This window comes from Lathyrus oleraceus, chromosome 1 (assembly GCF_024323335.1).
Source record: "Lathyrus oleraceus cultivar Zhongwan6 chromosome 1, CAAS_Psat_ZW6_1.0, whole genome shotgun sequence".
In the NCBI taxonomy this organism is placed as follows: domain Eukaryota; kingdom Viridiplantae; phylum Streptophyta; class Magnoliopsida; order Fabales; family Fabaceae; genus Lathyrus; species Lathyrus oleraceus.
Genome location: NC_066579.1, coordinates 129,470,365 through 129,486,029, shown reverse-complemented (window position 1 = coordinate 129,486,029; position 15,665 = coordinate 129,470,365). Strand labels below are relative to the sequence as shown.

General features: G+C 29.2%; 1 protein-coding gene across 1 annotated transcript; it reads right to left on the bottom strand.

Annotated features, from left to right (window-relative positions):
• Positions 1 to 6,599: 6,599 nt before the first annotated feature.
• On the bottom strand, positions 6,600 to 8,248 carry LOC127095458 (UDP-glycosyltransferase 73C4-like; the record flags this gene model as incomplete). The annotated part of the gene is made up of 1 exon (XM_051034147.1): positions 6,600 to 8,248. A coding segment is annotated over one exon (1,518 nt), but the record flags the coding sequence as incomplete, so codon positions are not given.
• Positions 8,249 to 15,665: the final 7,417 nt, after the last annotated feature.

Sequence of the window (15,665 nt, the reverse complement as noted above, 5' to 3'; positions counted from 1 at the left end):
AAAGTCCTACCAATGTAGGAAAGAAGATTGAGTTGCTTTGAGATGAAATTGAAGCAACTCAGTTCATGTACCTCAATTTTCAATTCCACATATCTCATAATATACTTGGAATTGGAATGAATGGAGGTCAGATTCAAGCTCAATGCCATTTTTTCTTCAAGGTCATGTCCTTATTTTTCTTTTTGGTGATGGTTCATCCTGACCAGTCCGGTAAGGTCCACCGGAGAAGATGACCGGAGCTCTGGCTCCGGCGATGACTTGGCAAGGCCGTGAACCATAGGATCCATGTATTACATTTTAATCTTGATCGTCCCTTTTAATTACCATTGGTACAACGCAATTGACTAAGGTACATGTGGAACGCGCGCTTTGGATCATCAGATCTGCCACCTCAATTAATGAGGGAGATCTGATGGTCCACATAATTTAAATTTTCTGAATTTTTATTTTAATTGCATTTTCTTGAATAATTCATATTAAATTCAATATTGATCCAAAAAATATGGGACTTTCACCAAAAAATTTCAAATATTTTTCTCTTTCATATTCTGAATTAAAACTATTTTTTGGATCATTATTAATATTTTCATGAATTAATTGATTTTGCATTTATTTTTAATTGTTTCAAAATATTTTTAAATGTCCAAAAATTATGAAATTTTTTCTCCAAGGTCCTTTGACCTGTTTGACCTATGATAAATATCATGGCCATTTATTTGGTGTTTTGATGAGATTTTAGGAATTGGACAAAACATATTTGATTTTAATGCATTATTTTATTATTTTTAATTGAATAAATGTCAATTAAATTTTGTTGACCATTTGTATTGACTTGTTTGAGTTTACTATTTGTTGGTACGAATATCCTCACATTCCGGACCCAACAAATTTAAGTTGGCGTATTTAATACGGTAAATTTAAGGCATGTAATGTTCATGTTCAGATTTAAGGTAAAAGACATAGAATATAACATGCACGTATAATGGCTTATAGTAAAATTGAAAGGAATAGGAACCTAGATATAATAAACTTCAATATAATAATAACCTACTCCATATAGAGACTTTAATTCTGCTACAGGTTGCTGGAAATAAATGTTGATAAAAATTTTGGAAAGATAAAAAATAAAGTAGCAGCAACAATGGCAAAAAGTAGCAGCAACAATACTTGCAAAATATAAATTTCCAAGCGCATAAGATCTAAAGTTGCAATTTACTTCAATGTGAGAAGATAATCGCTTTTACAAATTTGAATTCTATGGCTATTACAATAAGCTTGGATTGTTTTTCTAAGTCCTAACAGTCTTATATATAAGCTAAAAATCATGCTGGAGGTTAATAAAATAATGCCAACGTAGTGGAGAAAAAATAAGAGGTGGAGGAAACTACTTTCTGAAAGTGGCAAAAATTCTAGGATGCAGAAGCATGTCGGTCGTCATAACCATGAAGGGTCGTCCTTCATGAGTCTGGGGACGATAATGACCATCATCTGGATAAAGTTCCACTTGTCAGCTTGCTCATGCTTATTTTCTTCATTTTAGTTTATTTTCTGGTGACAGTTAGACCTCCTAGGTGGGTCACGACTGTCATGTTGTTAGGGCCCCGTCGTGATAGTAGAGAACTTGGTTTTTCTTTTTGTTTTCTCCATTTTTATCGTTTCGTCTTACAAAGGCTTCAAACCCATCTGAAACATACACACACTACCGGAATAATACTATAAAAAGGACATAAAAATGACACTAAAATGCATGTAAATCGAGTCAAAAATACGATATGTTTATGAGTCATCACAACTCCCAACTTCTTCTTCCAAGAGGTTGACTCAGAGCTTCCACGTGTTCTTCTATAGGCTCTAAACTTCTTCTTTATTTGCTTCCAGAGTTGGTTGACCCTTCTGGATAGTATACACATATAGTCATCTTCATCAGAACCTTCTTCAGACTCTTTTTCTTTAACTTGAAGAGATTTAGTCTTTTCAAGCTTGCTTATAGAGTTCAGAGCCACAAATTTACCTTTCCTACGAGGCTTATCCTTTTTTAGCTTGATCTAATGACTCCTTAGAGAGCTTACAAGCTCTTCCAAAGTTGTGATCTTTTAACACCTTGAGTGTTGTCACCATATGCCTTCATTTCTTTGGCAGGCTTTTGATGATTTTCTTTGCATGATCTACAGTGGTGTAGCCCTTATTCAAAATTATCAATCCAACAACTAGACTTTAAAACCTTGAGAACATATCCTTAATAGTTTCATCTTCTTCCATTTTGAAAGCTTCATATTTATGGATTAAATTTAGAGCCTTAATTTTCTTCACTTGTTCATTTCTTTCATGAGACGTCCTCAAAGAATCGAATATAGACTTAGCTGAGTCTCTATTAATCATCTTTTCATGCTCAATATATGAAATAACATTCAACAAGATTTTTATTGATCAGTGATGGTTCTTAATGTCCTTCTTTTTATGTTCATCCATCTTGTTTCTTTCAAGCTTTACACCATTTGAATCCACAGGATATGTGTATACATCCACTATCATATCCCATAGATCTGCATCATATCCAAGGAAGAAACTTTCGATTTTATCTTTCCATTAATCAAACTTTTCTCCATCAAAGGTTGGATTTTTAGAAGAATAATGATCTTTTTCAATGTTTCTTGTAGATGTCATATTGTTTTTCTAAAAACGGAATCTGACACGGTTAAGTGTTTAACACAAAAAAAGTCAATACCAGAACCGGAGCTCTGATGCCAATTAAATGTTCAAGAAACACAAGGAATTGGGGGTTTCAATTTGTTTTCAGATATGAAAACTTTTTTCAAACCAAAGACCAAGAACAACAATGATAGAAATACACAAAATTGATCTTTGTACTTTGTTATCATCAAAACTTAATGATTGTAGATGTAGAACCAAACTTGTTCTAACAAGTATGTCATGTAAAACGAACATAGTGAAAAGACAATTACTATAGGGCAAGCTTAGATGTTTATAATAAGTATGGGTTAATCTTGAGTATCGATTTAGGTAATAGGATCGAGAACGGGATGTGATACTATGTTTTCTTATTTATTCTAGCCTACATAAGTCCTGCAACTATGAATTGTGTTAGTCGAGGTGAATCAAATATGCAAAGCATCATAAATCATATCCCAGGCTAGTTATAGTTTATCTAACCCTGTGTAAGATCATAGAACTATGCCAGACGTCGGGGATTTGATAAATAGTGATTAAGGGCTAATTGATAGCATCGAAATGATTATATCCTAAAGACATAGACACATGATATAGATAGTTATGGGACTTAGAGTCATAGTATTTATGTTAGGTCGTCATAACCCATCTTGTCAACCTGCTAGGAACTCACTAAGACATAGTCTCACCCTATATTTGTTTATCATATTCAGATGAGCCGATCAAGAAGAATGATAAATGGAAGAGAAAGGAAATCTAGCTATCTAGATCTTTGTTATTTTTTGTGTACCTGATGTTTATTCAGTTTGAATGAATGTATTCCTATTTCCCATTTTTTTAACTCTATGTTGTATTAAGACTCAACCTAGAACATGATGTTTTTTTTATTTGTTTGATGACTCGGTACTTATGTGTCATATCATGTATTATATTCTAGATATTTAATGCATGGTGTTATAGGTACCGTGTACTTAAGTGAAATACAATACACCATAAGGCATAATGCACTTACGTGTGGTTTTTTCAGCTTGCACCATACACAAGCGATTCTATAAATAAAATCCTTATGTAGAAGCTTTTGCATTTGATGAAACTCAGTTTTAGACCATAGATGTATTCTCTCTCTCTCTCTCTCTCTCTCTCTCTCTCTATCTCTCTCTCTCTCTCTCTCTCTCTCTCTCTCTCTCTCTCTTGTATTCATTTGTAGCAACTAGCGTTGAGATTGAATACACTTTGTTTGTATGGACCGAGCACATGCATTGTTCTTTTTTCAATGCTTCTGATCATTCTTCCGATTATGCATCAAAGGTGTTAATCACCACAAGAAGTAATTGTTTATGTCTCTTATCATGCATCATTCATAAGGATCAACTTAAGGTAAGTTTTGTTTTTCGCTGCGTTTTATATAACAATTTCCCTTCACTTAGCTCATGGCCAAAATTAGAAACAATGAATTAATTTTCTTCCAATGGAAAGAATCAGCTTTATGTCAATTCGTCAATTTTTCTTTCATCGGCATATCATATAATATTCTTTGCTTCATTTACAATAGCAAACAATCTCTAGAACCTAGGACTTATTGTTCAGTACCACATCACATTTGAAAGAGGACCCTTTGTGCTTACATCATCATCATCAACATCATTATCCTTCAACTTGTAGTGTGACTCCCCATACTTTGTGTACTAATTTAGTTTTTGTACTTTTTATGTATAATATGCAATTATTATGACATGCTTGTATTTTGATATATTCTATACCCATTTGACACAATATATTCTAGGCCTCATAATTATGGTTTGACAACAAATTACGTTATGGAAACATATCTTTCAACAATTAAAGCAATTCAATGGAACTTTTTATCTTTTCACCCACTTTTTTCCTTTACATTAAACAGCCTTGACACCACTAACAATCATATAAGATTTTTGCACTCTAGATAAACGTATCTTTGTTGTCACTATAAAAAGTATCATACATATGGGATCTCTTAAAAGAATTTTCTCCAATATCAAGGATCATATCTTCTAGTCGATCATCCATATCTACTTTAACTTCCTCTCTGTGAGACTTAGTTATGGGTTTTGTCACTTCACCTAGTCATGTCCATCTTGTATAATTTTGAAAAATTCCATCACAACATAGATCAATATTTCTTCATTTCCACGTTCTTTCGTATTCCCACAAGAAAACACTAGGAGAATAAAAAAAATCATTATTGTCTGAAATATTTTTTTTAACGAATTGAAGAAATTCAACCACTTCATTCATATACTCCGCACTTAATTTATTAGCTTTAATCTAACTAGGATCCATAACTACTCTATAAAAATAAAATTAAAATTCAATAACTAATACAACCATAAAAACCAATCACACACACTAGCTAATACTTGTTATTGAAATAAGTTTTCCTAACTAGAGAAATATTTTTCAAATTAAGATAGAGTGACTCATCATTTATCTACATAACTTATTAACTCACTTTAGAGATAAATGTGGGCATCATTGATCATTTATCTACTAATCAATGGTGAAATCAACAAGTATATCATAATAAATTATGCGTTTTGAATAAAAATCATTTGATTTACTCACTTGATATTTTACTAACTTTAAAAGGAACCAAATTCATCAATCATTACACATTAGTGAAATGAATAATAAATTCAATACAAATAGAATCAAAACTCAAAGTTATACTATACAAATGAAAAGCCTACAGAAATCTACACAAATCGAATGAGATTGGGGTTTTTGTCACTAGGGTCATTACGACCATAATGCCCATTAATAAAAAAAATGCTAAGTTACATGCATGCACAAGAAGCTAAAAACATTGTTAGGTTCAAAACTTTGCCAAGTCACGTTATATAAGTATACATAAAGAAGCTAAAAAACTTAACATTGCTAAGTTAACAGAAACATGATGAAGACAAGGAAGACAATGGTGGATCAAGCTTTGTTTCCTTTTCTTTCCTTTATGTTGTTTCATGTTTCGTTCCCTTTGCTTTTAGTGGAAGTAATGGTGTTCGAGCGGAGAAGATGGAGTTTTGAGTTTCGTTTATCGAAGAAAATTAAGTTTCGAGTGGAGAAGATGAAGTTTAGGGTCCGTTTCATTTATTGAAGAAATATATATTTCTCTGTTTCAATAGTATTTGTGAATAAAGGGAATAAGGAATTCTAGAATTAAGTCTAGACATAATTTTTCTTATTAGTCAGACAATCAACCGATGAGAAATGTATATTATTTAGGGATTTTATATGGGTTAGACGGCCCATTCGAGAGGATAGATGAAACTTTTTCAAATAATTTCCACTTTAATAGATTTAATAGAGAAAATAGGTAGGTTAATTTTAAATTTAAAACTAAAAAAAGTTTAAGAAGCCTAATGAAAGAGATATGAGTTGTCTGCTTAATGGAAGGAATGTGTAATTTTCTTTTAAATGTAGTTGGGAATCAGAGACATGTCTTGTTCTATCTATTATTTGCTCAATCAAAAAATAAAAAAATTCTATCGATCCCAACCGAGGGGTAGGTGATGTCCATTATTTATAATTTGGTTCAATAATAAAGCAATGTAAAAAAAAATCTTTAGAAAATCGTTTAGGTGATGTCCATTATTTATACTTTGCTCCAATAATCAAGCAATGTAAAAAAAATCTTTAGAAAATTGTTATTTTATTACAACGTATGTTGTTTAAAACTTCAAAATAGATGCAATGTTACCCCAATAAAATTTCAAACATAAAAAGAAAACACTGAACAGATAAATTCTTGCTCATCATTCACCATTTCCATTCAAAATTCACAACCCAATTTCTATCAAAATAAAATAAAAAGAAACCAATATAAAAATTCTAAACAAAACAAACAACAATTTATTATAATCCATAAATAAATCCACCAGTTTCCATTTGTGAAAATAAAACACAAGCAAGCAATAAAAGTTAATAATAATTTCAAGAAAATACGAAACATCACTCAAATGTGTTATACAACACATGAATGCCTTTGGAACTATCACTGAACTTAAATTTAGACATTTGATTTGAAATGCATGATATCTTCAATTAACATCAACATGTTGAGATAAGAAGAACCACCTTCTTCAATTGCTTTCTTTCCCATATCAGCATACTTCTTAGCTCTTTCTCTCCTCTCATTTTTCTCTTCACCTTCCTCCATCACCATCTCTATAGCCTCTTTAACCTTTTCCCTACTCACTTGAACACCATCACCAAACTCATCTTCATCTCCAAAGTTCACAGCATTTTCAACTCCCAACCTCACACCAGTCTCAATCACTTGTACAACCAACTTCTCATTATAAAACTGATCAGAAAACATAGGAAATGTTACCAATGGTACACCAGCACATATAGCTTCCAATGTTGAATTCCATCCACAATGTGTCAAAAAGGCTCCTATTGATCTATGTGACAATATCAAAACTTGTGGTGCCCAACCTCTAACCAAAATTCCTCTCCCTTTCACCCTCTCTTCAAATCCATCTTCTAATAGCCACGTTTCCACTTCATCCCACTTATATGATTTTCTCACCACCCAAATGAATGGTCTATTTGTAGCTTCTAACCCTAAACCAATTTCTATCCATTGTTTTGGTGTTACACGATTAAGACTACCGAGACAAACATAAATCACTGATTCCTGAGGCCATGAATCAAGCCAATTCACATATTCATTTGCATCAATTGTTAAATTCTGACCACCTCTTTGAGATTTTTCTATATCATCTTTATTTGATAATGAAACAGGACCAACACACCATACCTTACGTCCGGTAACTCTTTGATACTCTTCCACGTAACCATCTTCCAGCTCTTCAAAACTATTCACCACTATCCCATATGATTCATCTTCTGAATCATGTATTTTTTGACGCAAACCATTCAACAATTCATTTGAACCGGGTCTGAATACCATAGGAAGCTGAGATTTTTTCATTGTAATTTTATGTGGCAATCCAGGGATAACAAACTGATCTGAATAATTGAGATTTTCAGAAACCCTAGAAGTATGAATACTGTAATTGCAAAAGAGGTTCAAGCAATTAGTACCATCAAATATTATTCTTGGAATGTTGAACTTGATAGCTGTATCAGCTAGAGATGGAATATGCTTATCAGCAATTAAGCAACTTGGAAATGGTTCTAGCTTTTCAAGAAGCTCTTCTATTGGCTTCTGCAGAAGACTTACAGCTATTAAGAAATTACCTTTGAGATCCATTGAAGGAAGTGTTTCTAGGGTTTCACATCCCATTGGAATTCCAGATTCTTCATTTGGAAATTTCACTTCTAGAAGTTGGATTGGCGAACCAAATTCAATCTCTCTACTGATGTTGGTTTTGAATTGAATTGCATTGAGGGGTGTGGTGATAATGGTTACCTTCACTTTATGCCTAGCCAGTAACTTGGCCATGTCAACCATGGGAAGAATGTGACCTGGTGCAAGGAAAGGGATGCAAACAATGTGGAGGTTACTAAGTGATGATGTTGAACCCATTGCTAGCTTTTGTGTCATTTTAGGCTGCAAATTTCAATTTCTGATTTGAATGATTCAGGTTTTGATATCTACACCAGAGGAGTTTAGTATCGTGATTTTTTTAATACAAATAAGATTAATGTTCTAGACAAAAAAATAAAATAATATTAATGTTATTCTAATTAATATAAATTTATTTATTTTAAATATGAATGGAAATGTTGAACATAGAAAATAAAACTATTTGATGTTAAAGATTTTATACTCTAAATTAACCGAACGTACTATTTAGTTACTATAATTTAATATCATATACATTGAATTCTGTAAAAGAATAAAATATACATTGAATTCAAAATGAAAAAACTTGACACTATACGTGAACTTTAGGATAGAATACTTACCATTAAATTCCATACCATTAACAACTCTCAGTGTGAGATAAGATTGTAATCAATTCTTCATTTAGGCGATAGGTTTATAGAAAACGCTAGAACTTTGTATATGCCTTTAATTATTTTAGCTTTTTTTAACCCATATATATATATATATATATATATATATATATATATATATATATATATATATATATATATATATATATATATATATATATATATATATATATATATATATATATATATATATATATATATATATATATATATATATATATATATATATATAAAGAAAAGAGATTAATAATAGAGATCTAAGAATAGGCAAAAGAGGTGCCAAGAAAACAAAAGAATGATAATTATACACTAAAGAACAAATTTTCCTCTTGGAAGAGGAAGGGTCTGTTTGGATCTCTTCTCAATTTTAGTTTTTAAAATCTGTTTTACAAATCTATTTTGTAAATTTATTTTTGAGAAAATAAAATAAAAAGAATTTATTTGGTTATTCAATTTTTGAAAATTGTTTTAAAAATTAAAAAGTGAAAAAATATGTTTGATAGTATAATTTGTAAAAACTATTTTTTTAAAATAGGACAATATAGCTTGTTTGATAATCTATATTTTAAAAATCTATTTTACTAAATAAAAATAATTGTGATATATTTTTTAAAAATATTAAAATTCAGCTAATATACATTTAAGTTTATTAAAATATTTTTAATAATTAATGATAAAATATACAATTCACTTAATGTATAAAAATTATATTTTAGTGTTGGTTTGAATATATATACACAATTCATTTAATGTATAAAAATATACTATTCACTTAATGAAGATTAATTAAAGAGAGAATAATTGAGACTGAGAATTTTGAGAATTTTAATTTTCATTAACAATATATGAGGATTAACAATAGATTGAGAGTGAAATATTACAATTAAAAAATCTTGCAAGTAATTACTATAATCCGATTAATGAAACCGTATTTTTTTTTCAGTTTACCTCAATTGAAAATTAAAAAGTAAAAGTGAAAATTGAAAATCAAAACATATTTTGATGGTTTCAGTTTTTTAGATTTTAAAACACTAAGGGCTTGTTTGATTCAATTTCAATTTTTTGTTTTTAAAAACTGTTTTATAAATTAGTTTTAAGAATTGTTTTTAGGATGAAAACAAAATAAAAATTTATTTGGAAGCTTTGTTTTGTAAAACTATTTTTGAGTTAATAAAAGAAAAAACTTGTTTGGTTGATTTGTTTTTAAAAACTAATTTAAATATTGTTTGATTTTTACTTTTAGAAATAGTGTGATTATAAGTAAATGATAAAATATTATATATATTAAAGAGTTATTAAAAAAAGTATAAAATTATTTCAGTAATTAATTAAACTAATTTATTTTTTTAATTTAAAATCTTAAACAATTATTTTGCAATTGAGAAAATGGATGATACGTTGATAGTGTAAATTAATTTTACACTTTCGATCAATAACGATTATATCCCACTAAATCATATTAATTTTTTTTAAAATTATTTATATGATATAGCAAAATCATATATTTTTATTGAATGATCGTGTAAATTGTTTTTACTAGGTTAGTACATCTCCAAAAATCTCTTTATAATTTATTTTAATTTATTGTAAAATACTATTTGCAAATTAATTTTATTCCAATCATATCATTTTCTTAAAAGAGATAAAATTTACAAATTATTATCTTACAATTTTACAAATTTTCATTTGTTTTCTATAAGTTAAATATTTTTTAATGTAATTTTACTGAATGTTCATGTAAAAATATAAACAATCACATAATGAATACATAAAAGAATGATAACTAAATTTTATTAAAAAATAAAAAGTAGATAAATATATAATGTACATGTTATAAACATGAAAATATTCGACCAATTAAAATGTGTTCTCTTGTGCAAACGTAATATTTTTTATTTGTTGAGTTTTTCCGATGCAAATAATTATCTTACGCATATGAGTATAACAAAAACATATTTTCTATTGCAAATTCATATTTAAGAAATCAACCTAATTACTATTAATAATAAAAATTTATAAATTTTTCATGTGTTTTCAGTTTTTGTGTTTTAAAAATTCAAAAGTAAAACAGCTTTTAGTAGTTTTGGTTTTTTAGTTTTTAAAACTAAAAAACAAAAACAGTTTTCAAAACCATTTTTTTAAAAACTATTTATTAAATGAGTTTTTAATTTTTAAATTTTCAAAAACTAAAAAACTGTTTTTAAAAAAGGAATCAAACAGGCCCTAAGTTCCTGTCAATTGGGGGTTGAGTTACTTTACTCAATTCGGTGCTATCTAACCTTTCCATTCAGCTTTTGTCTTTCTATAAGTTATCTGTAAAAGTGATAAAGGAGATAATTAGAATAGAAAGAAACTTTTTGTGGCATGGCTCAAAGGAGTTAAAGGGTATCGATTGGGTTAGATGGAAGATTGTGTGTAAAAGTAAAACTGAATGGGGCCTATAAGTGAAAGACATTGTGTGTAAAAGTAAAACTGAAGGGGGTCTATAAGTGAAAGACATTGGTAGCTTGAATGTGGCTCTGTTGTGCAAATGGATTTGGAGGATTATCAATGATGAAAAAGCATTATGGAGAGGTATCATCCAACATAGCTATGGGGATCTAATTAGAATTCTATGGCGGAAGGAGGGATCTTGTCACATTAACAAAACAATCACTATGGGATTTGTTTCTTAGGAGATAATCATGTTATCAACTATCCAAACATTATGTTTAACGAAATTAGATTATTTAACTATGTTTAATTTGTAAAAAATAAGGGACTCAAAACCACAAATCTCGTTGTTCAACATATGATTTAAAAATTGTTTACAAGACGAGACTAAAATCAAAATAAAGAACTCAACAAAAACTATATTTTTTTTTCATTACCAAACCATGAGATAGTTTTTTTTCTCAATTATAACTCTCTCTCTCTCCCCTCACTAAAAGTTCCTCACTCATTAGAATAAATTAATCATTTGACTTTAATTGTTACTTTGCTATTTGTTTATGTCTCCTTCTATTAAAAAAAATATATTGACTTATAATTAATGTTTAAAATGTCATAAGATGAATAACGAATTTACTTGTGGATAAAATATTTTTTTTAAAAATTATTATGAATTTGAAGTTATGGTTCATGTATTGAAAACATAAAATGGTATACATAATAATAATAATAGTAATTATTATTATTATTATTATTATTATTATTGTTATTATTATTATTATTATTATTTGAAGAACATGTATTCAATTATATTGTTGTATGCGCAATAGCTTATTAAATTTAAAATTACTTATCTCATATTATATGTGCATGCTAATATGAAAAATTATTTCTTGATCATCTTGATATTAAAAGTAATTTGTACATTTTTTTATTATTGAAAATTAATAAATGTTCTATGAAAAAAGATAGAAAATATTAATGGTTTTGGTTCATTGTTTATTTTATAATGTGATCCTTATATGGATATAACATAGAACAATGTTAAACATGAAATTAAGAATATAATTCATCATGATCATGATTGTCGATTGCTATAAATATTTAATGCATTGAATATATTTTAGATATATACAAGTAGAAGTGTAGCTTCAAAGTAAAATGATTATTATTAAAAAAATTATTAACAATGAAAGAATGACATAAAATTTATTGTGTCACAAAGTCCTTATGTCATATAATGAATAGAATTCTTTTGAAGAAAAAAATGGTATTTCTCCATATGAGGTATGGAAAGATAGAGCGTAAAATATCAGTTATTTTAGAGTGTGAGGTTGTGTAGCTTATTATAAGAATTGGATCCTAAAAGGAACAAGTTAGGTCATCATGGGATCAAATATGTTTTTACCGGCTATATACCTAACATTAAAGTATATAGACTTTTGAATTTGGAGTCTAATGTAATTAAAGAATCCTAGATATGGAATTTTGATAAACTTATCACGGAGGATAAGGAATTCGAGATTTCCACAAATTAAGAACCTCGTGAGGAAGGTTCTCCATAAATTGTTGATTATTTTTACACATATGCACTAGTAGCAAGCACAACAAAATTAGAGTTTCATTTGCATTAGCTTCCTTGCATAACGTTATAGTTATCAGATGGATGTTAAAATAATATTCCTAAATAAATATCTCGATTAGGAGATTTACATAGAGCAGCCGTAAGATTATGTACTTCTTGGTAATGAACAAAAGTGTTCAAACTTGTCAAATCCTTGTATGGATTAAAATAAACACCGAAGCAATGACATCAAAAGGTTTGACTCTGCCATTGTAAGACTCGCCGATTAAGGGGAGACACACAAGAGTTTGTCATCATCAAAAAATGGAAATTATGAAGAATACATCTTATATCTAGTTCAGTTTTGATGAAGACAAAGATTATCAAAGAATAAAGGGATCAAAAGTGTCATGCACATCAATGATGAAGTTGATCAAGAAGGTTGAACATAGAAATTCAAGTGAAGATTTGAGACAAGTGAACATAATTAAGGTACTGATTAAAATTCATATAATATTAATTTAAATTACTCAAAATTTCATCTCTCACTTCATCTAATAATCTTCTTGCATCATCATGTGTGATTATGTAAAAATCTTCTTCATCTAATTCTTGTGGCAAGTATTTGTACACAAAGCTGTGTGACAATGTTGTCATATTCTTTTGTCTCTATTTTAATTACGTATTGATCATTAGCAATGAGATGAATGGAATTTTAGAAACAAAGAGGTTTCTAACTTCCACATTCAAGATGAATGATCTTTGACTAGTTGACACTCTTTTGGGGATCAAAGTAAAGCGAAATACTTAGGGTTATGAAGTTAGTCAAACACATTATGTTGCGGAAGTAGTTGACAAGTTCAACCACTTACGTTTCAAGAAAGTGAGTACTCCATTTGATCCTAGTGTCAAACTTCAAAAGAATGATGGAAGAGTTATGACTCAATTGGAATATGCAAGTGCATGTAATGTACTAGACCCGGCATAACATTTATAATTAGTAAAAAGAGTAGATTTTACTCGCAATCCATATGGTTAGCACTGGAATACCATCATTAGGATTTTTGGCTATCTTACGAAAAACCAAAAATCTTGGTCTCCATTATGGCATATTTACTGCCATATTAGAAGGATATAATGATGCGAGTTGGATATCAAATGTTGAATATCATAAATTTGCATTTGGGTGCATATTTACACTAGTCGGGGGTGCAATTTCTTGGAAGAGTAAGAAATAAATGTGGATCACTCTCTCAACCATAGAATCGGAGTTTGAGGCTCTTACTTCCATTGGTGAAGAAGCTAAATGGTTGGAGGACCTTCTGTTGGAAGTTCCATTGGCTAAAAACAATACTTCAAAGGTGTTTATACATTACGGAAGTCAAGACACTCTACCTAGAGCATACAAGAAGTGTATAACAAAAATTATAGGAAAGTAGGACTTAGACATTCTTTCATGAGAAAATTGATTAAAGATGTAATAATTTCATTCACATATACACAATCGAATTATGATTTGCTTGAACCATTTACTAAACCACTTGTCAGAAATGTAGTAAAGACTACCTCGAGAGGTATGAGACTGAAACTCCTTGAATAAGAGTTCCGACAATGGTAGAAACCTAATATGAAGTCAACAAACCTTAACATAAGATTCAATGAGTAACAACAAGTCGTTGATTTGGATATTTGTGAAACATTTTGTGACAATGTTGACTATTAGATATTGAGGGTTGAGTTTTTTTTCAAACTCTTAATGAAGTTCTATATCGAGGATATGTATCTCAAGAAATAGATACAAATGAACTTCACGTATATGAATTTCGAGATGGTGTCGTCTCAAAGTGAGATTTGGAGTTTCTTTCATGAAAAATTCACAAAAACAGGAAAAACACATGACGATAAATAGTTTTACGCGAGAGATGTATGTGAAGAACCATTAAAGAATGTGTGTAAAATAACGTCGGTATAATCACAAGAGAAAATGGTTCAAAGCGTAACTACCTAACATTCTGATTAAACTTTGCATTATCCTTACTAAGGTTAAGTTCAAATCAAAAGACACATAACTGCATTAACATTTTTCCTCTCTTTTTTGGAACTGGTCTTGTCATTATTAGAACAAATGGAAGATTATTTAAATTATTAACAATTAATAATCTTGAGTGTGTTCCAAAATGAAAAGAAAATATTCAAGTCAAGATAAACTTTTGAATTCAGAAATATGCAATACTTGTGAAGTGTTACATTAGATTTGAATTCAGAAATAAACAAAATTTGTGAAATATTGCAGTATATTTGAATTCGGAAATAGACAACACTTCGTGAAGTGTTGAAGAATGCGAAACAGTGCAAACTTTGAAAACTATTGATGTAGGAGAAACAATGTGATATTTGGTAAAAGTGTTCTTGTAGGCGAAATAATGCAATGTTTAAAAAATGATGTTGTAGGTGAAACAATGCAACATTTAGCAAAAATATTGCTGAAAGTGTGTGTTTCATAAATGGTTGCAACCTTATGAAACAACACTGATTTGGTCTATAAATCGAGCATTCCGGATTCTGAAAAACACATTACAAAAGTCTACCTCTTCACACAAAATTTTAGGTTTTATCTTCTCTACATTCGTGTTTTCCTCGATCTTGTGCAAACTTAAGTATAGACTGAATTATCTTGGGTATTCATACATTCTAACTATAAAATATTTAAAAATATTTAAAATATTTATTAAAAAAATGATTCGCTTACAATTCTAACCTGAATCTATTCAATTTAAAATTAATTATCTAATATTTTTTACTTTAAAATATCATCATCTCACACTCTTAAAATTTAAGACAAGTAGGATTTCATTTCACAATAAAGCAATGTCACAGGGAGTGTGACAGAGGTTTCAGAGGTTTGATGTCAAGAAGGTTGCACAATTATTAATCACATAGAAATAATATTAAGAAAAAGACGGTGCCTCACATTTTTCTTTTATGTTCATATATATATATATATATATATATATATATA